Genomic DNA, 23,320 nt, shown 5'->3' on the forward strand with positions numbered 1-23,320 from the left:
CTAAAGCAACAGTTACAGGATTTGTTAGATAAGGGTTTTATTAGACCTAGTGTATCACCATGGGGTGCACCAGTACTGTTCGTAAAGAAGAAAGACGGATCCCTGAGATTGTGCATTGACTACAAACAATTGAACAAGATAACAATACGCAATAAATATCCTTTGCCTCGTATAGATGACATGTTTGATCAGTTACAAGGAGCTGCCCACTTTTCAAAGATTGACCTCCGTTCTGGTTATCATCAACTTAGAATCAAAGATGAAGATATATCTAAGACTGCTTTCAGAACTCGATACGGGCACTATGAGTTCCTTGTGATGCCTTTCGGACTGACAAATGCTCCAGCTGCATTCATGGATTTAATGAATAGGGTGTTCAAGCTGTTTCTGGATAGATTTGTAATAGTATTTATTGATGATATCCTAATATATTCTCGTAGCCAAGGAGAACACGAGAATCATCTCAGGACTGTGTTGCAGACATTGCGAGAACATCGGCTTTATGCTAAGTTCTCGAAGTGTGAATTCTGGATAGACTCGGTAGCATTTCTGGGACATGTTGTGTCCAAAGATGGAATTATGGTAGATCCTAAGAAGACCGAAGCTGTGCAGAACTGGCCCAGACCTACTTCTCCTACAGAGATTCACAGCTTTTTAGGCTTAGCAGGCTATTACAGGCGTTTTGTGCAGGATTTCTCCAGAATAGCAGCGGCACTGACCAAGCTAACACAGAAAAATTCAAAGTTTCAGTGGATGGAGGAATGTGAGCAAAGCTTTCAAAAACTCAAAACATGTTTGACAACTGCACCAATATTAGCCTTACCATCAGGTTCTGGAGGATTTACAGTATTCTGTGACGCCTCGAGGGTGGGATTAGGATGTGTTCTCATGCAAAATGGTCGTGTTATAGCTTATGCTTCGAGACAATTGAAAAAGCATGAGCAAAACTATCCTACACATGATTTGGAGATGGCTGTAGTGGTATTTGCTCTAAAAATTTGGAGGCATTATCTATACAGCGAAGCTTGTGAGATTTATACTGACCATAAAAGTCTGAAGTATATCTTTCAGTAGAGAGATCTGAATCTTCGGCAGCGTCGATGGATGGAACTACTCAAAGACTATGATTGTTCTATTTTATATCATCCTGGAAAAGCCAATGTGGTGGCTGATGCATTGAGCAGAAAATCTATGGGGAGTTTGGCACATATAGCTCCTGCAAAGAGACTTTTGGCCAAAGATATTCAGAGCCTAGAAGATACAAGTATCAGATTTATAGTCGGAAATTCAGAGGCATTGTTGGCTTGTGCTCAGGCTAAGTCCTCATTAGTTGAGCGCATTAAGGCCACCCAATATGAGGATGAACGATTATGCAAATACAGGGATGAGGCCTTAGCTGGTAAAAGCAAGGATATGATTTTTAAAGGGATGGTATTCTTCGAATGGGTGACAGGCTATGTGTAGCAGACGTAGATGGGTTGAGACATGCTATTCTTAAAGAAGCCTACAACTCTAAATACACTATACATCCTGGATCCACAAAAATGTACCATGACCTGAAGCAATTTTATTGGTGGGAAGGTGTGAAGAAAGATGTTGCTAACTTTGTTTCTAGTTCTTTGACTTGTCAGCAGGTCAAGGCTGAGCATCAGCGACCCGCAGGACTACTACAACAAATTGAGATTCCAGAGTGGAAATGGGAAAGAATTACTATGGATTTTGTCACCGGACTACCACGAACCCTTAGAGGTTATGACTCAGTATGGGTGATTGTACATCGACTAACGAAATCAGCACACTTTTTGCCGGTGAAGACTACATATGGTGGAGTCAGGTATGCATAGATATTTATGAACGAAATTGTCCGACTTCACGGAGTTCCAATATCCATCATCTCTGATAGAGGATCACAATTTACCTCACGCTTTTGGAAATCTTTTCGAGAAGCATTGGGTACACGAGTAGATCTTAGTACTGCAATTCATCCACAGACAGACGGGCAGTTTGAACATACTATACAGATCTTGGAGGATATGTTGAGAGCTTGCATTCTTGAGTTTGGAGGTAGATGGGATGCTTATCTACCTTTAGCTGAATTTGCTTACAACAATAGCTTCCAGTCCAGTATTCAAATGGCACCGTACGAAGCATTGTATGGTAGAAGATGTCGTTCTCCTATTGGATGGTTTGAAGCTGGTGAGACTAGCTTATTGGGACCCGACTTAGTACAAGAAGCTATGGACAAGGTCCAGTCGATCAGACAGAGATTGTTTACAGCTCAAAGCAGACAAAAGTCTTATGCTGATAAGAGAAGAAGAGATTTAGTGTTCACAATTGGGGACAAAGTGTTCCTACGAGTCTCCCCTATGAAAGGTGTGATTCGGTTTGGGAAAAGAGGTAAGTTGAGCCCCAGGTTTATAGGACCGTATGAGATACTAGACCGAGTGGGAGCGGTGGCTTATCGTTTGGCACTTCCTCCTGAATTGTCCTTTATTCATCCAGTGTTTCATGTCTCAATGCTAAGAAAATGTATATCAGACTCATCTCAGGTGATTGAAGCACCGACTATACCGCTCGGTGAGAAGTTGTCTTACGAGGAGGAGTCAATGGCTATTGTTGATAGACAAATAAGAAAACTACGGTCAAAAGAAATCGTGTTCGTGAAAGTCTTACGGAGAAATCATACAGGCGAAGAAGCTACTTGGGAACTAGAAAAAGATATGCAAGCGAAGTATCCCCATTTGTTTCAGTCTACAGGTATGTACTTAAGTTAAATTCGGGGACCGAATTTTATAAGGCGGGGAGGATGTAATACCCTATATTTTTTAGTAAGGGTGTATTGGTCATTAGAAAAATAATAATAATAATAATAATAATAATAATAATAATAATAATAATAATATAAGAAACTTGATAAAAAATAAAATAAAAGAGATAAGGAATTCAAAAAAGGGCCGAAGCCCATTCTGCCCACAAAAAAAAAGGAAAGAAACAAAACCTAGCAAAATAACTAACAAAAAAAAAAAGGGAAAAGTTTAAGAATAAGGATTAAAAGGGCACGAAGCCCATTTAGTGGAGAAGGGTTAGAAAAAACAAAACGGGAAAAAGGGGAAAAGCAGCAAAAGCTGCGTTAAATAGAAACATAGCTTTGGAGCCTTCAAACACAAAAGAACACGGATCAAGCTCGGCAGAAGCAAAACAAACAGAGGCGATAAAAAACAACGACAAAGTGGGTTTACTTTGTTCTAGCAAAGGGATTTACAGAGAAGGGGAACAAGGTAGGTAAATTTTTGGAACTTAATTCATAGATTTGATTCATAAATTCCATGGCTATAGAGATGGGGTCGAGAATTAGTTGAACAATTAAAATTATTGAATTAATGAAATTCATGGAAATTTTCATGAATCGGTACTATAGGTTGGGGTATAAACTTATATATTCTGTATATGCCAAAAAAAAAATTACAATGTAATTTTGATAGCAGTGAGTTGGGATATTGAAATGGGTCTTGATATTTCAAGTAGAATAAGAGGGATTTGTTGGGTTATTATAATTCGACGAATTAAGAGCCAAACATTTTAACTCTTAGGGTTGAGCATTCTAAATTAGCTACGAATTAGCCTAAACATGGAAATTAACATGAGATCGATATTATGTAATTATAGATTGATTGGAGGAATTTGTACGAGTTGCTTGAGGTAAAGCAGTTGGTATTTCGGCACGAGTACTGTGAGTAGTAATCTTACCGCAATTTGTGTTTTCATAACTTGCATGATTTACACATGATTTTAATATGAATATGTTACTAATTATTTTGAGTTGCATGTGGGACAAGTCTTTTACTCGATATGAGACCGAAATAGTTATTTGACATGATTACCGTTGTTTTAAATATTCTTGGTGTCACTAGATACGTTTTACCGTTACTTGAATTTACTGTTATCGAAATGAAATTACATGATTTGACAAGAACCGAAATGTCCTATATTGTTTTAAAATATTTTCCTATGAGTATATACGGATACAGAGACAAGTATAAATGGGAGTAGACTTTGAAGGATCCCGTAACTAACGGCGGGTTCGTTAGACCTGGTGCACCTTGTATTTATCGATTACAGAGTACAGTTATAGCCCTCGCTAGTGGGAAGGTAGAACTAGCATACTGTTACCGATTTTCCTCGAGTAGGGACTACCGTTATATTTGACTTCTTGCAAAGAAGTCCACAGTTATACCGATTACATGATCCATTCATTGAAACCTCCCAAAATGTGAATATTGATATTATACAGTGGTTATCGAGCTTGTTACTGAATTGTTAATTGTATTATACTACAATAAAAGCATGAAGAGACTGAAAAGTATTTGTAGTTTCTGAAAGGGCATTTTTATGTTTTTTTCTGTTTGAGTTACTAGCATGTTTTCTGACTTGTCCCCAAATAGAAACGGTTGTGGTTTAGTGTTATTATTCACTGAGCTAGCAACTCATTCCCCGCTAATTTTTTTTACGGAGACAGCAGTTGACGCGGGCGAGGATTTTGTTAATTAGAGCGCACAGGTTGATAGTTCTTGGTGAGCCTCGCACTTGTTCGCGTGGGCGGAGACTTTATTATATTGTTATACTCTTTTCTTTGAACTCTTAGAGTCGCTCCATAGTCATTAATTTAGCGTCATGAGTATTCTTTTGTTATTATAGTCTTATGTTGAGTATCCTTCTCATTTAACAAAGTTGGAGATAAATTAGTATTTCTAGTGGTTACTTGGTGGTTTAGTTATGGTGGAGACTTATATTGGTTAATTGACAAGTTATCAATTGTTTGGTATGATATTAGAATGTTTGGTTGCTTGCTGATTTGAGACAGGGGAATTTTTGGGATAGTCCAAAAACAGGGGAAACTCTGTCCGATTTTCTGTAAAATACCGATGAGGCTTACTTGGGGGCACTTGCTCCTAGGCCGGTCATGATCCTAAATTGGGTCGTGACACCCACGCGCCCCACGCGCCGGCGCGTGAGCACTGTTCCGGCAATATTTTGAAAAACTTCCAGTTGGACAGTCGGATTGCCTAGTAATTCCGACTCTATCCATACCTTTTTCGTTTGATTCCGACCACTTTGAGTTTTTCCGGCGACTACACTGACTTTTTCCGGCAGCTACAGTAATTTTCCGGCAAAAATAATGTTTCTTTCTTCTGTTTCAGCGAGTTTTCAATTGATTCTTTCTGTTATTTGGTGATAATTTTATAGGCCTCACTTCCATCCAACGATGTCTTTGGGAGTCGATGCTTTCGAGTCTAAAAACCCGGGTTCTAGCAGTTTCGGTGTTATGATTACCTCAGAACCTTTAATGGGAAGTTCAAACTACTTAGCTTGGGCTTCGTCTGTCGAGTTGTGGTGTAAAGGTCAAGGTGTTCAAGATCATCTAATCACGAAGTCTAGTGAAGGAGATGAAAAGGCCAAAGCACTTTGGGAGAAGATCGATGCTCAATTATGCAGTATTCTGTGGCGATCTATTGATTCCAAGTTGATTCCCTTATTTCGTCCATTCCAGACATGTTATTTGGTTTGGGAAAAGGCTCGCACTTTATACACTAATGACATATCTCGTTTCTATGATGTGATATCGCGGATGAAAAATTTAAAGAAACATGAATTAGATATGTCTACTTACTTGGGACAAGTACAGGCAGTCATGGAGGAATTTGAGAAGTTGATGCCAGTTTCTGCTAGTGTTGAAAAGCAGCAAGAGCAGCGAAAAAAGATGTTTCTAGTTCTTACTCTTACAGGGCTTCCTAATGATCTTGACTCAGTACGCGATCAGATTTTGGCTAGTCCGACTGTCCCCACAGTTGATGAATTATTCTCTCGATTACTTTGCCTTGCTGCAGCACCAAGTCACCCCGTGATCTCATCACAGACACTTGACTTATCTGTTATCGCATCCCAGACAGTGGACAATTGGGCATCTCATACTATGGAGAATAGACGAGGAGGAGGTCGTTTTGGAAGATCTAGACCCAAGTGCTCTTATTGTCATAAACTTGGACACACTCGTGATGTGTGCTATTCTTTACATGGTCGCCCACCCAAAAATGCTTATGTTGCTCAGACTGAGACTACAGGTAACCAGGGATTTTCTTTATCTGAAGGGGAGTATAATGAGTTCCTTCAGTATCGAGCAAGTAAGAAGACATCTCCACAAGTAGCCTCTATAGCTCAGACTGATACTTCTGTTGCTGGTAATTCTTTTGCTTGTGTTTCCCAGTCTAGTCCTCTTGGACAATGGGTTGTGGACTCAGCCGCTTCTGATCATATCTCTGGTAATAAATCACTTTTGTCAAATATTGCGTATTCACAGTCTCTTCCCACTGTTACTTTAGCCAATGGGTCTCAAACCAAAGCAAAAGGAGTTGGACAAGCGAATCCCCTACCCTCTGTCACTCTAGATTCCGTTCTTTATGTCCCCGGCTGTCCTTTTAATCTTGCATCTGTTAATCGTTTGACTCGTGCCCTCCATTGTGGTATATATTTTATTGATGATTCTTTTATTATGCAGGACCGCAGTACGGGACAGACGATTAGAATAGGACTTGAATTAGAAGGCCTTTACTACCTTAACTCACTCAATTCCTCTAAGGCATGTCTAGTTACAGATTCTCCGGACCTCATTCACAGACGTTTAGGACATCCAAGCTTATCCAAGCTTCAGAAGATGGTGCCTAGTTTGTCTAGTTTATCTACATTAGAAAGTGAGTCATGTCAGCTCGGGAAATATACCCGAGCCTCCTTTCCTCGTAGTATTGAGAGTCATGCAGAGTCTGTTTTTTCTTTAGTTCATTCTGATATATGGGGTCCTAGTAGAGTCAGTTCAACCTTGGGATTTCGTTATTTTGTTAGTTTCATTGATAATCATTCAAGATGTACTTGGATTTTCTTAATGAAAGATCGTTCTGAGTTGTTTTCTATATTCCAGAATTTTTGTGCTGAAATTAAAAATCAATTTGTTGTTTCTATTCGCACTTTTCAGAGTGATAATGCCTTAGAATATTTATCCTCTCAATTTCAGCAGTTTATGACTTCTCAATGGATTATTCATCAGACCTCTTGTCCTTATACCCCTCAGCAAAATGGGGTTGCAGAGAGAAAGAATAGGCACATCATTGAGACTGCTCTACACTTCTCATTAAATCTCATGTTCCGTTGCGTGTTGGGGCAATGCAGTTCTCACAGCTTGTTATTTGGTTAATCAGATGCCTTCATCTCCTATCCAGAATCAGATTCCGTATGCAGTATTGTTTCCCCAGTTACCCTTATACTCTGTTCCCCCTCGTGTTTATGGGAGCACTTGTTTCGTTCATAACTTACCCTGGGAAAGATAAGTTAGCTCCTCGTGCTCTCAAGTGTGTCTTCTTTGGTTATTCTCGTGTTCAGAAGGGATATCGTTGTTACTCACCTGATCTTCGTAGGTACTTTATGTTATCTGACGTCACATTTTTTGAGTCTAAACCTTTCTTTACCTCTTCTGACCATTCTGACCACCTTGATATATCTGAGGTCTTACCTATACCGACCTTTAAGGAGTCTACTATAGCTCCTCCTTGACCTTCCGCCACAGAAGTCTTACCCATTCCAACCGTTGGGGAGTCTAGTGTGGCTCCTCCTAGACCCCCCGCCACAGGAACACCACTCTTGATATATCATTGTCGTCCACACCCAGCATCAAGCCCAGCTAATTCACGTCCTGCACCTGACCCTGCTCCTACTGCGGGCTTATCTCTTCCTAATACACCGATTGCACTTCGAAAAGGTATACAGACCACCCTTAATCCTAATCCCCATTATGTCAGTTTAAGTTATCATCGTTTGTCATCACCCTATTATGCTTTTCTATCTTCTTTGTCCTTTGTTTCCATCCCTAAGTCTACAGGTGAAGCATTGTCTCATCCGGGATGGAGACAGGCTATGATTGACGAGATGTCTGCTTTACATACGAGTGGTACTTGGGAGCTCGTCCCTCTTCCTTCAGGTAAATCTACTGTTGGTTGTCGTTGGGTGTATGCAGTCAAGGTTGGTCCGGATGGTAAGGTTGATCGTCTTAAGGCTCGTCTTGTTGCCAAGGGATATACTCAGATATTTGGGCTTGATTCCCATGGCTAAGATAGCATCAGTCCGCCTTTTTCTATCCATGGCTGCTGTTCGCCATTGGCCCCTCTATCAGCTGGACATTAAGAATGCTTTTTTACACGGTGACCTTGAGGATGAAGTTTATATGGAGAAACCACCTGGGTTTGTTGCTCAGGGGGAGTCTCGTGGCCTTGTATGTCGTTTGCGCCGGTCACTTTATGGTCTAAAGCAGCCTCCTTGAGCCTGGTTTGGTAAGTTCAGCACAGTTATCCAGGAATTTGGCATGACTCGGATTGAAGCTGATCACTCTGTATTCTATCGGCATTCTGCTTCAAGTCTGTGTATTTATCTGGTGGTCTATGTTGACGACATTGTTATTACCGGCAATGACCAGGAAGGTATTACTAAATTGAAGCAACATCTCTTTCAACACTTTCAGACTAAGGATCTGGGCAAAGTAAAGTATTTGCTGGGTATTGAGGTCGCTCAGTCTAGCTCAGGTATTGTGATCTCACAACGGAAGTATGCCTTAGATATTCTTGAGGAGACAAGAATGACAGGTTGTAGACCTGTTGACACTCTGATGGATCCGAATTCTAAACTTCTGCCAGGACATGGAGCCTCTTAGTGATCTTGCAAGATATAGGCGGTTGGTTAGTAAATTAAATTACCTTACAGTGAAAAGACCTGGCATTTCCTTTCCTGTGAGTGTTGTGAGTCAGTTTATGGATTCTCTGTGTGATAGTCATTGGGATGCAGTTGTTCACATTCTTCGATATATAAAATTAGCTCCAGGCAAAGGTTTATTGTTTGAGGATCGAGGCCATGAGCATATCGTTGGATACTCAGATGCTGATTGGGCAGGATCACCTTATGATAGACGTTCTACTTCTGGATATTGTGTCTTAGTAGGAGGAAATTTAGTATCTTACAAGAGCAAGAAACAAAATGTGGTTGCTCGGTCTAGTGCAAAAGCAGAATATCGAGCAATGGCTATGGCGACATGTGAGCTAATTTGGATCAAACAGTTGCTCAAGGAGTTGAAATTTGGCGAGATTAGTCAGATGGGACTTGTGTGTGATAATCAAGCCGCTCTTCGTATTGCGTCAAATCCAATGTTCCATGAGAACTAAACACATTGAGATTGACTGTCACTTTGTCAGGGAAAAGATACTCTCGGGAGATATTGCTACAAAGTTTGTGAAGTCGAATGATCAGCTTGCAGATATTTTCACCAAGTCCCTCACTGGTCCTCGTATTAACTACATATGTAACAAGCTCGGTACATATGATTTATATGCACCAGTTTAAGGGGGAGTGTTAGAATAGTTATGTAAATAGTAGTAAATAACCCTAATCCCATATGTATTAGGAGTAGGACATGTTATGTATATATATAGGGCTCATTGTATCATGTTTAACATATGAGAATAATATCAATAATATTTTCTCCCGTGCATTCTCACAAGTGCAACGCGTGCTTTCAGACCTAATAGTCACATTCTCCCTACCTTAGCAGTAGTACTGCTTTAAGTGCGTCACATTCCAGTTGTTCGGTAGTTGTACACCATTTCCTGCTTCGAGTTTGTACGAGCCTTTGCCGGTAATCCCGATTACTCGATATGGTCCTTTCCAATTTGGTCTCAACTTTCCCTCGTTCGGGTTCCGGGTGTGCAGTGTTGCTTTCCTTAACCCTAGGTCCCCGATCTTGAAGTGTCGGAGGTTGGCTCTTCGGTTGTAATATCTTTTTATCCGCTGTTTTCGGGCGGCCAACCGGACTAGGGCGGCCTCGCCGTTAAACTCTTCGGTCGCATACTGGAACCTGAAGCTCGATTCTTCCACTTTGACTGGTATTAAGGCCTCGGCATCGTAGATCAATGAAAATGGGATGACCCCTGTACTAGACTTCGAAGTTGTACGGTATGCCCACAAGACTCCGGACAGGATTTCCTTACATTTCCCTTTGGCATCGGTCAACCTCTTTTTCAGATTTTGGAGTATGGTCTTGTTTGTAGATTCTACTTGTCCGTTTCCACTCGGGTGGTAAGGCGTTAATAATATTTTCTTAATCTTGTGATCTTCGAAGAACTTATTTACCTTGCTACCGATGAATTGTTTTCCATTATCGCAAACGATTTCGGATGGTATACCGAATCGGCCTATTATATGGTCCCAGACGAAGTCAATGACTTCCATTTCCCAGATTTTTTTAAACGCTTGAGCTTCGACCCATTTGTAAAAATAGTCAGTCGTGAATAGTATGAATTGATCCTTACCAGGTGCCCACGACAGGGACCGACGATGTCCATTCCCCATTTCATAAACGACCATGGGACAAAACCGAATGAAACAGTTCTCCCGTTTGGTGGGTCATCGGTGCGTGTCTCAGGCAGGTGTCGCATCTTCGTACAAAGTCCTTCATATCTTTCTCCATTTTGGTCATTTTAAGGCAATAAAAAGGAATTTAGGACGATTCCCAGATTTTCGTGCGCTATAGTCCACGCCATTTGCATGAATTTGGGCAACAGACCCCGAATATCCTAAAATTTTGCGGGCCCATAAAAATAACCTAATGAATAGTACTCATCACTTAGCCATGACCTTTCCTCGTTTGTTGGCATTTTAGGGCAACAAAATAGTAATTCAGGACGATTTCCAGATTTTCGTGTGCTATACTCCACGCCATCTGCATGAATTCGGACGACCGACCCCGAATCTCCTAAAATTTTACAGGGCCATCATAATTGACTTAATGAACAATAGTCATCGATTTTCCTTGACCGTTCCTCATTTTTTGGCATTTTAGGGCCGTAAAAAAGGAATTCAGGATGATTCCTTAATTTTGTGCGCTATAGTCTATGCCATCTGCATGAATTCAGGCGACTAGCCCCGAATCTCCTAAAATTTTACGAGCCCATAAAAAATGACCTAATGAGTAATAACTATCATTTCGCCATGACCATTCCTTCTTTTTTGACGTATAATGGCCATAAAACAGGAATTGTAAGACGATTCCAAGATTTTGGGGTGCTATAGTCCACGTCGTCTACATGAATTAGGGAGACCGACCTTGAATCTCCTAAAATTTTGCGGGCCCATAAAAATGACCTAATGAATAATAGTCATTGCTTCGCCATGACCGTTCCTCATTTTTTATTTTTGCGTTTTAGGACCATAAAACAGGAATTAACATGATTCCCGGATTTTCGTGTGCGCCATCTGCATGAATTCAGATGACCGGCCCCAAATCTCCTAAAATTTTGCTCACATTAAAAACTACCTAATGAATAATAATCATCGATTCGGCATGAGCGTTCCTCATTTTTTGGCATTTTAGGGCCATAAAACAGGAATTCAGGAAAATTCCAAGATTTTCGTGTACTATAGTCCACGCCATCCGCATGAATTCAGGAGACTGGCCCTGAATCTCCTAATATATTGCGGCCCATAAAAAATGACCTAATGAACAATAGTTAACACTTCTCCATGACCAACCTCGTTTTTTGGCATTTTAGGGTCATAAAATAGAAATTCAGGACGATTCCCAGATTATTGTGTGCTACAGTCCATGCCATCTGCATGACCGGCCCTGAATCTTCTAAAATTTTGTGGGCCCATAAAAAACTTTATTATGAACGATATTCATCCCTTTGCCATGACCGTTCATCAATTTTTTGGCGTTTTAGGCCATAAAATAGGAGTTGAGGACGATTTTTAATTTTTTGTGTGTTGTAGTCCATACCATCTGCATGAATTCGGGCGACCGACCTGAATCTCCTAAAATTTTATGGGTTCATACAAATCGACCTAATGAACAATAGTCATTTCTTCGTCATGACCGTTCATCATTTTTGGCTTTTTAGGGCCATACAGGAATTTAGGACGATTCCTAGATTTTCGTTTGCCATGTCCACTCCATCTGCATGAATTCGCGCAACTGGCCTCGAATCTCCAAAAATTTGGCGGACACATCAAAAGCGACCTAATGAACAATAGTCATCGCTTCGGCATGACCGTTCCTCGCTTTTTTGGCACTTAGGGCCATTAAACATGAACTCAGGATGATTCCCAAATTTTAGTGTGCTATAGTCCAAGCCATCTGCACGAATTTGGAAAACTGGCCCTAAATCTCCTAAATTTTTGCGGGCCCATAAAAAAAAACAATAGTCATCGCTTTGGCATGATCGATCCTCGTTTTAGGGCCATAAAACAGGAATTCAGAATTATTCCTAAATCTTCGTATGCTATAGTCCATGAATCATCGTTCCTTGTTTTAGGGCCCCGAATCGCTTAAAATTTTATGGGCCCGTTAGAAACGACCTAATGAACAGTAGTAATCACTTCGCCATGACCGTTCCTCATTTTTTAGCGTTTTATCGCCATAAAACAGAAATTTAGGATGATTTCTAATTTTTTGTGTGCTAATGTCCATGCTGTCTTCATGAATTCGGACGACCGCCCCGAATCGCTTAAAAGTTTGTAGGCTCATCAGAAACAACCTAATGAATGATAGTATCACTTCGCCATGATTGTTCCTCATTTTTTGGCATTCTAGGGCCATAAAACATGAATTCAGGACGATTTTCTTTTTTTTGTGTGCTAATATCCACGCCATCTTCATACATTCAGGCGACCGACCCCAAATCGCCTAAAATTTTGTGGGCCTATCAAACACGACCTAATGAACAATAGAATTATTTCTCCATGACCGTTCCTCATTTTTTTGGCATTTTGGAGCCATAAAATAGAAATCAAGATGATTTTCAATTTTTTGTGTGCAAATGTACTTCAAAAAAATGGGTAATAGGACCCGAATCGATTATAATTTTGTGGGTTTAGAAACGACCTAATGAATAATAGTCATTGCTTCGCCATGACAATTTCTCATTTTTTGGTCCATGAAATAATAATTTAGGACGATTTCTAATTTTTCGTGTGCTAATATCCACACCATCTTCATGAATTTGGGCGACCGTCCTCGAATCGTCAAAAATTTTGTGGGCCCATCAGAAACACCTAATGAAAAATAGACATAGTTTCGCCGTGATCTTTCCTTATTTTTGGCATTTTAGGACCACAGAGCAAGAATTCGGAATGATTTCTAATTTTTCGTATGCATTTAATGTCCACGTTGTCTTTATGAATATGGGCAACCGGTCCCGAATCGCTTAAAATTTTGTTGCCCATCAGAAACGATCTAATGAACAATATTCATTGTTTCGCCATGACCTTTCCTCATTTTTAGGGTTTTAGGGTGATAAAACAAGAATTCAGGACGATTTTCAATTTTTCGTGTGCTAATGTCCACACTATCTTCATGAATTCGGGCGACTAGCCCCGGATCGCCTAATTTGTGGGCCCACCAGAAACAACCAAATGAACAATAGTCATTGCTTCTCTATGACCAATCCTCGTTTTTGGCGTTTTAGAGCCAAAACACAGAAATTTAGGACGATTTCCATTTACTCGTGTGCCAATGTCCACGCCATCTTTAAGAATTCGGGCAATCGACCCTAAATGACCTAAAATTTTGTAGGTCCATCAGAAATTACCTAATGAATAATATTCAATGCTTCGCCATGATCGTTCCTCGATTTTGGTATTTTATGACCATAAAATAGGAATTCATGATGATTTCCAATTTTTCTTGTACTAAAGTCCATGCCATCGTCACGAAATTCGGGCAACCGGCCTCGAATCGCCTAAAATTTTCCGGGCCCATTAGAAATGACCTAATGAACAATAGTCTTCGCTTTGCCGTGAACGTTCCTCGTTTTTGGCAATTTAGGGCATAAATAGGAATTCATGACGATTTTCAATTTTTGTGTGCTAATGTCCACGCCACATTTATGAATTCGGGTGACCGGTCCCAGATCGTCTAAAATTTTGCGGGCCCATAAAAATGACATAATGAACAATAATCATCGCTTCGTTATGACTATACCGTGTTCTTTGGCGTTTTAGAGCTATAAAACATGAATTAAGGCCGATTTCAATTTTTTCGTGTGCTCATGTTCACTCTAACTTCATGTAATTCAGGCGACTGGCCCCGAATCGCCTAAAAATTCTTGGGCTCATCAGAAACGACCTAACGAATAACAGTCATTGCTTTGCCATGATCGTTCCTCGTTTTTTTGGCATTTTAGGGCCATAAAACAGGAATTCAAGACGATTTTCAATTTTTCGTGTGCTAATGTCCACGACATCTTCATAAATTCGAGCGACCGGCACCTAATCGCCTAAAATTCTGAGGTCCCATTAGAAACAACCTAATAAATAATAGTCATTGCTTCGCCATGACCGTTCCTCATTTTTTCGCGTATTAGAGCCATAAAACAAGAATTCAGGACAATTTCCAATTTTTCGTGTGCTAATGTCCATGCCATCTTCATGTATTCGGGCGACCGGCCACGAATCGCCTAAAATTTTGTAGGTCTATCAGAAAAGACCTAATGAACAATAGTCACGGCTTCGCCACGACCGTTCCTCATTTTTTGGCGTTTGAGGGCCATAAAACAGAAATTCAAGACGATTTCTAATTTTTTGTGTGTTAATATGCAAGGAGTACAAAGTGTATAGCCAAAGAGATAGCATGTGTGATGTGAGAGCACCAGGAAAGGCTAGAATTGTACTGCAAAATCTCTATTTCTAGAAAAGTAGTGCAGGAGTAGTGATAAGGGGATACTGCTAGTATATAGAAATTGAGAGATAGATAGATGATGATATTCTTATTCTTAGCTGGAAACAGTGCATAGAAGTATAATAGAGGTTGATTATCTACTTTGTTTCGACTGCAAGCTGGGTTGCAGCTAAGCTGTGGATACTTATCGGATACTTGGTGATTAATACAATTCAGTTACAAACAGAAAAAGAAGTTTGATTGAAATATTTATATAATCCGTTTGTTTTACATCGACCCACACGCGACCCTAGATTTTAAGTCATTTATAATATGATAGTCACAATTTTTTTTTTTAATCTAAAATTAGCTCATAACCCACCCACGAGGCATAAATCGACATGGTATAGAGGTTTGGCCTTTGGTGCAAGGAAGAATAAAATGCATTCCCAGTTACACCATTAGATTGTTAAAAATATTACCAGGAAACACATGTTTAAAAGTTACAGGCGCTATGCACATTATATGATTTAACAATCTTCATTACTGTTTTATATCCAGTGGTCCAAGCAAACCACAGTTGGTGTTCTAGTATGTCAATGTCATACTAAATTTCTAGGAGTACATGCTCTTACATCTCAGCAGCAAATGATTTACCACAACCACAGGTTTGCGTAGCATTTGGATTTTTGAAAGAGAAGCCCCCACCTATCAATGCATCGCTATAGTCCAGTTGCATTCCAAAGAGGAAGAGAAGACTTTTTGGATCACAAACTGCGAGAATAGTCGAGAAAATCAAAAATTCAGGAATCAAGTCAAAAATAATCAACAGAAAAAGAAACAGACAAGGAGGTAGAATGTATAATACAAGAGCGACATTATACAAGTCTCCGGCATGCACCCAACACTATAAATAGCTCAACTACTTGATGAGTAAAAGGTCACACAAACTGACAACGCAAACCCTCTGAATCAAAGCCATTATAATTGGTCTTAAAGTAACATTCCATCTGAAAGTGAACTAAATTGTCTAGTAGACCGGCATAGTGTGAGACTGCTGAAGCATGTAAGAGCAAATATAAGTAATTGCACTACTGGATTCATTATTAGATAATCAGGCAAACATTACATAGCACACAAGTCTCCAGATATGACGCATAGTTTAGATCCCCAAGAGTGGAATTCCAAGGGAGATGAGAAGCGGAATTCCCTGCAAATGTTTTTATGGCAAGGTTATAATTCATTGGAGCAGTGATCTCCTCCCCTCTGTTTTCCACAAGACTGAGAATATGTGCTCATTAAAACCCTGAAAAATCTTTGCATTTTCATTTATATGGTAATTGTCATGTTCAAGTTATAATGCGTCCATTACCTCTTTAATTTACCAGGCGATTCCACTAATTCAATCCATGTTTTTTTACTCATCCTATTGTCTTTTCCTTTAATGAACACAACTAACTTATCTCATCAACTACTATGAAGGCTGAGTATCCATGAATAATATATAGTCATTTCCCTGAATATATCTTCTTCCATGTTAAGAACTAGGGGTCTGCAGAAGAACCCAGATTCAACATAAATGAACTGCAAAATTGCTCTAACTTTGGTGTGCAACATAATCATTCTCATGGCAAAAGAAACCAAGATTGTCATGTTAGCAAGTGAGAGACTACATTGACACATACCAATATTAAATCCATTGTATTCAATGATCGAATCATCTGGTCTAGCATTTTCTCGTTTTTCAAACTCCATTGTATATGACATGCCTGAGCATCCACCTTGTTTAACACCAATTCTAAGACACAGGTCCTCATTCCGCTCATTCCTCATCTTATTCAAGTGCTTTAATGCATTGTCGGTTAAGGAAATAGCAGGTGCTACTCCTCCAGATGCGGGTGCTGCTGCATACATTAGAAAAAAAGCAACTAATCAGAGAGGAACAGATTGCCTAGGTAGTAATGTCAAGGGCATATTCCAACTATTTCTTGAACATCATTTACTATTTTCACTCTGAAAAGAAAAAGATAACGAGTTAATAATTTTAGAGAAATTAACTTAAGAGTTTACTAAATCATAGTATTAAAAGTATTATGGCTCGTACCAATTTTGAGATCAAAAGACATAAAAATGATAAAGAAAATTGCAGTTAAAAATGCATCCCTTTTGCTAAAGAAAAATGCAATTAATAATTCATCCTTTTGGCTCGAGGTACACAATCACGAGAAATATGACAGATGTTGCAATAAGGAAGCAGATAGTACAGAAATCCAGCTTAAGTCTTGTAAAATGTAAACATAATGTTCGAATCTTCCTCGTATAAGTTTTTGAAGTGAAGCAATCAAACTTAAGAGTATGGTACCAAAAAATTTGGATAACTAATCGACCTCCCTCACAGTATCTTGACCCATCATTTTCCTCATTGTTCATGAGTCTTATCTATTAGTTTTTTCTTTCTTTCTTTTTTAGGATAGGAAAAATAAACTATTCCAGTCTAGTCACATTCAGATGATATAAATAGAAGCTGGAAGTCCTTAGCAAGAAAATTTTTAGCATAAAGGGACTTGCCAGTTTTCCACCTCACTTTGTTGTAAATCATATACTCCTTGCTTAACATATTAATCTGACACTCGTTCTATTTAGGGATATTTCAAAAAAATTCACACCATTCCACAAATAATATTATTCTATACAACTATTTTATAACTTCAACATTTAAAAATCATTAACTATTCAATTCTTCGTGATGTTTTCTCTATCAAGCTAACTTTTAATTATTTCTTTGATTATAATTATTTTTTAATATTCTATTTTATGCGTCACAGCAATTAGGATGTTTTCTTTCACTATCACAAATATAATGTGTATCCAATCAAATTCACTGAGAGCGAGAAGGAAGTCTTATAGAACGAACAAGCCTTAAAGAAGGGGGTGGGATCTCTCCTAAAAGAAAGATGTGACCTCGAGCCTGTCCTACTCATTCTCCTTTTCCCGTTCCTGACCCTGAGTGTGGAGGGGTTAGCCTTGAGCCAGGTCTTGATTGTTTATTCCATTTTGTCAGTTTAAGTACTGGAATGGGAGTTACGGATATTCATTCCTAAACTGTCACCGATTGGTGACCTGATCCTTCTTGAACTCCATATTTAGTTCGGAAAGCATCAAGGTATGGAGGTATCAGTATTCTAGGATGAAACATCAGAAATTATTCCTTCTCAACAGAAACATGGATGGAATTCATAAAAATATTAGCCTAAGCTGAACTTCACAGCTCACGAAATTACTCTTCGTTCTCCAATTTGTATTCAATTACATTTGAAATCACATGTTTCTTTACATTTGAGGTGAAACACTCAAAATTTCTTTAGATTATGCTGTGGTGCTTCTTTTTTTCGGCTAATTTGAGTGCATGGAAATTTCTCACCGTAACTTGATCATTATTTCCCTCATAAGTTCATGGATCTTATTCTAGTCTAGTTCGAGAGGATATAATAACTTTTTCCTAATCACTTTCGAGCAGATAATATAACTTGAAAGCTAAGAGCCCTTTGAGCAAGATTTGGATTGGAAGGACACATATGTAAATACTACACAATTATGAATTATATCTGGCAGAAAAGAACTAGGCAAATGAAATATACCGATTGAAAAATAGTTATGGCAACTTTAATTGGTTGTCTTCATGAAGTAAACTCATTTTTTTTACAAATGGAAGATGAATTGTTTCCTCTGCAAGGGCATTCCAGCTTACACCATTTTTAGATTAATAATACCATCATTTATACAAACGCAAAATTTATTTCTTCTTCAGTTTTACAATGTAAGACAATGAGCCAACAGTTGAAAGTTATATAGTCGTAATCCTGGAACAACTACAAAGATTATCTTCTGTCAATTGAGGCTGCAGCTCTTATTCCAAGACCATTTGACAAATGAGATAGCTCCTTTTCAGGCTCTACTGCAAAATTTTAGATGTTATTATTAGATTGTTCCCTTTCCCTGGTGTTAAAGTTACGGAAGCAACAGAAGAAAACATAGACTGCTCTGAAAAGCACCACATAATCTTCTTTTAATGGATAAAAGGTACAAAAGCCAGTATAGTCATCCTTGACTTACTAAGCGCAGCAGAGATAACTAGATAGATACAAGCCTTCACCTCATTTATGACGGTTTTGATGCAACAATCCTTACCAGCCATTTCTTATCAACTTGTTCATCACCCCAAATATGTTATTTATAAATTGAGATAATAGAGAAACCAGTTAAATTCAAGAAAAGTAATCAAAGCTGATTTTATTTCTTCCCTAGGGTATGGCACTTAACTTTCTTTGAACTGCTTCTTGAGTGGTGGGAAGTGAAAAGAGAACATACTGTTTGAAATCTCTCTCATATAAGTTTCTGAAAAGAAGGACTAAAACTTTCTTAGGAGTGATGATATGGAATTCAAAAAGTTTGGTTAATCTGGAATTAGGTAATGGGCCTTTCTCAAAGTACCTTGAACTGTTCCTTTTCCTCAGAGTTCATGAATTTTATTCTACTCTAATTACAATCAAATGATATGATTAGAAGTTTGAAATCCTTAGCAAGAAAGATGTAGCATAGAGGGACAAATACCATCCATCCAAGTCTTCAATACAATGTAATCATTTCCCACCTCATTTTGGCTGAATCCTACAGTTTCCTAGAATGTAAGATTAAAAACTTATATAGTCTTTATTTTCAACAGAAACATGTTGCACACCAAGAATTCACACCAAGCATGACTGTGAGACTTGGTCATTAAAGGCAAAAGCAATTTATATCACCTAGTCACTGACAAGATAAAGCAGGCACCAAGAGTTGGTTTGAAAGGTCACAACAGCATGTATAAGAGCTGGAACAGGAGTAGATGAAGGAGCCAGTGTCGGTGTAACTACAGTTGGAGGAAAGGGTGAGTTAGGGTTAAATGATTGTAGTCTTTCCTATTCCAATAGCGCAAAGTGCTGGGCGGAAAGTAAGACTGAATCAACCAACTACTGAGAAGAAACCAGAAAATATAAACCTAAGCTAACCTTTGAAGCTTAAAAGCCCTCTTCTGCAGATTTTACTTAATTATATTTCAAATCACATCTTATATCCTTATCTTTGTTGCGAACCATCCAAAATATTTTTATATATATGCAGAGGAATCATGACAGCCTAGTTGTTTGGCTACCTAAACTTCCACCTTGTTTTTGGGAGTTCGACTCCCTACCTTGTAATCTCCTTTCCCTCCCCCCTATGTATAATGAAAAAAATTAAAAAGATAAAGAAGCACCCAAAATATCATGAGAGTATGCTGGTTATGCTTATATGTTGGTGTACCTTTGTCAAGGTAACTTACACACTCATAATCCTGCACAATGTTTAAAACACTCGCTTGCGAGCCTCAATGAATTACAGCCTGGAGACTTAACTCCCATGGCGTCAACACTTAACACTTCAAAAAGTGGGGTGTTCAACCACGTACAATTTACTCCTTGAATTGTTTGCTCTACACATCCCGAGAATGCCCCCTGCATGCTTTATCATTCACGCTACACGCTCCCAAAACAATATATTTCAGAATTTTCTTTTACTTTGATGACGTTTATGTACACATATTATTCTGACAAGATAGTTAATATCATTTCTTTCATTTTCTATTTTCAAAAGTAATGCAGAAACAAGTGATTGTTCTTCACCTCTAAAATAGCAAAAGCAAATCCCTTATTCTAGTAGCTAACTGAGAAATTTGAGGCAGACTACTAAAAAATTAGAACATATCCACATTAAAATATCCAAGCACTATCAAACCTAGAATCTTATTTTTTCTCTTCACAAAATGATAAGGTTTCTATTAACTAGTAAACCGATCAAGTGACAAAGAGAGTCAAAGACTGGATTGTCCATGAGGTACAATCCCAGCTGGGAAAATTATATCCTAAACGACCTCTACAACATGAGGGGGGGAAAATCCAATTTCATCTATTCTACTGCATAATTGTCAGTCCAAAGTCTAAAATCCAAGTTTCAAACTAAAACTATTATTTTCAACCCTGATTTTGGGACAAAAAAAGCAGTTCAAGGGCGAGGAAACAAGATTCTAATAGAGATTTACAGCATATTATTTTCACGACTAGAATCATGAAGAGAAATTGCAATAGACTAAGCTCAACTGTACTTCATAGCTTACAAAAATTCTCTTCTTTCCACAAGCATAATCAATCAAAGAATTACAGCTTATATTTACTTCAATCATAAATCAATTACTCCTTAATCCCAAATTTGTTGAGACGTTCGCCTATACGAATCCTCTTATCATTCAATAATTCATCATAATTTAATTAATTTTAATCTAACCATCAACATACCACAAATCTCCTCCTTTATCCGAACTTAAAATAAGACTATACTTTGCGAAACTCAAATAAAAAGAGCCTAATTCAAGCAAAAAAATGTACTATTAAGCTACTAAGTCAAAAGTCAAGTATGTAAAAGATTACCTTCAAGTGTAGCAGATCGAATAGACAAAGATTTTTTGCGGTTGAAAAGTGAAGGCGAAGATCGAAAAGAAAGTGAAGAAGACGACCGAGGCAAAGCGCGTGAAATTGTTGAATTATTCAGAGGAGGACATAGAGAAGATGAACACCGAAAAGTTGCAGAGAACGCCATTGTTTTGGAATGACCCAATCACCTGAAAATGAAGACAAATAAATATTTTTTCTGTCTATAATCCCCCCTTTTTATTTTATTTTTTATTTTTTATTTTTTATGTCTGCCTTATTCACACGTGGTTGTTGGATTGAGATTCATTTTGTTTTTTTTATTTTTTATTCTATTGAGGTGTTACACCTCAATAATAATGGGCGTCATGGGAAGATATTTTGTGCCAAGTTCATTTCAAATTTTCTACCCCAACTTTTAAAAGGACAAGGGAAACAATGGGGGAGAAAATTTGCAAACTAATTTTAAAATTTAAAAACTGTCAATTAGACAATTACTGAGGCTTCTCTGATTTAAGAAATTTAAATACCCTGTTTGAAAAAAAAGAGTCATATAATATAAATATTGTTTATTAAAGTACAATTTTATCAATTATAGTAATAGTAGTATTATTTTATCTCACAAATTACCATAAAACTTGCTATAAAAAGGTACTTGCCATTTTAAGTTAACCTTTTATTTATAGGGTTACATAGAAATTGAATATCACATGATAGAACATCTGACCGAGAAAAGTGATATTTATAGCTTTGGAATACTGCTGCCAGAGCGGCAGAGCTAGCCCTTCACTTATGAGTTCGATCGGCCAGTAATTTTGGTCCAAATTTTATATTTATCTTAAAAAATTTATGAAAGTGTGCAAATTATAAATTTAGAACTCAGTAACTGAAACGAACTAAAATTCTGAACCCATAAACTTCAAATTTTGGCTCCGTCTTTGACTGAATCTTGTTATAAGAAAATCTCCTATTGATAAAGGAAATTATATCGTTAGGGAAGTGAGGAATACAATGGACAAGGTAAAAGACATTTATATAATCCTCCATGACATTATGGATCCTGTTGTTCACTCGAGTGCAACTACTAGAAGCTTCGAGAACTTTGTGGATCTAGCACTCCACAAAATGTGTTACAACTTAACAGGATCTCGTGTTTTTTTTTATTAAGCGCTAGCTACCCTTGGTATATGTCGCTTTTATTAATCGAAGTATGGAGAATCTCTCTTCTCCTAAAGTTACAGGGTCAAAAGAATTAGGTGGGATAGCTAATCCATAGGAAATTCTAGCCCATGAGATATCCCTGTCTATTTCACCTGGTAAGCAAATGACCCCTTAGTATACTCTACTTGTTCAATTGATTCGGTTTGGAGTACGGTCAGTTTATGGACGGTTCAAGCACATATGTGACCTAAATCCAAAGTTTAATGTGAGGCATAAAATTTTAAAAGAATTGTTAAACACTTGAATTAATGAAATCTTGGAGAAAGAAAGTGAGTAATTAAGTCTTTGAACAAAGAAAGAAAGTGAATAAGGGGTCGTTTGGTAGGAGGTATTAGAAAAAATAATGCAAGCATTATCTCTATGCATTTAGACGACATCGTCATCTATAGTCGGACTTTGGATGAACATATGTCACACTAAATTAAGGTGTTGTCTCGTTTGAGGGAGTACCGGTTGTATGTGAAAATGGAGAAGTGTGAGTTTGCGAGATAGGAGATCAAATTTCTTGGGCACTTGGCCGGTGAGCCAGAATCAAGTGCGGATGGACCCGAAAAAGGTGCAGGTCATTGTGGAGTGGCAAACACCTAATTTTGTGAAAGAGTTGAGATCTTTCCTTGGGTTAACAAATTATTATCGGAAATCTATTGCTGGCTATTCAAAGGATGTTGCTCCTTTGACTGATTTGTTGAAGAAGAATGCTAGGTGGGCGTGGACTAAAAAATGCAATGGTGCATTTGACATGTTGAAAGAAGCTATTGCCTCAGAACCTATCTTGCAGCTTCAAGATTTTGAACTGCCCTTTGAAGTTCATAATGATGCTTCCGACAAAGTTGTTGGAGGTGTGTTAGTACAAGAAGGC

General features: G+C 38.3%; 1 protein-coding gene across 2 annotated transcripts; it reads right to left on the reverse strand.

Annotated features, from left to right (window-relative positions):
* Nucleotides 1-15,175: 15,175 nt before the first annotated feature.
* Nucleotides 15,176-21,463, reverse strand: LOC109216642 (iron-sulfur assembly protein IscA, chloroplastic). Of its 2 annotated transcripts, none has more exons than XM_019380817.1 (3): nt 21,241-21,463; nt 16,426-16,644; nt 15,176-15,514 (listed from the first exon to the last, which is right to left on the reverse strand). In XM_019380817.1, the coding sequence occupies exons 1-3, from the start codon at nt 21,407-21,409 to the stop codon at nt 15,372-15,374; spliced, it is 531 nt and encodes a 176-aa protein (XP_019236362.1). In that variant the 5' UTR covers nt 21,410-21,463; the 3' UTR covers nt 15,176-15,371. The 2 variants fall into 2 exon arrangements, with proteins under 2 accessions (XP_019236362.1, XP_019236363.1); XM_019380818.1 differs by having other exon boundaries at nt 16,426-16,641; nt 21,241-21,455.
* Between the last annotated feature and the right edge of the window lie 1,857 nt (nt 21,464-23,320).

Source organism: Nicotiana attenuata, unplaced genomic scaffold (assembly GCF_001879085.1).
Source record: "Nicotiana attenuata strain UT unplaced genomic scaffold, NIATTr2, whole genome shotgun sequence".
NCBI lineage: Eukaryota > Viridiplantae > Streptophyta > Magnoliopsida > Solanales > Solanaceae > Nicotiana > Nicotiana attenuata.

Bases quoted from the DNA above. Each gene is read 5' to 3' on its own strand.
- LOC109216642 (XM_019380817.1), bottom strand. From the start codon at position 21,409: ATGGCGTTCTCTGCAACTTTTCGGTGTTCATCTTCTCTATGTCCTCCT. The intron at 16,645-21,240 runs GTAATCTTTTAC...TAATGTATGCAG, and splicing joins TCGATCTGCTACACTTGAAG to CAGCACCCGCATCTGGAGGA. The intron at 15,515-16,425 runs GTATGTGTCAAT...CTATTCTCGCAG, and splicing joins ATACAATGGATTTAATATTG to TTTGTGATCCAAAAAGTCTT.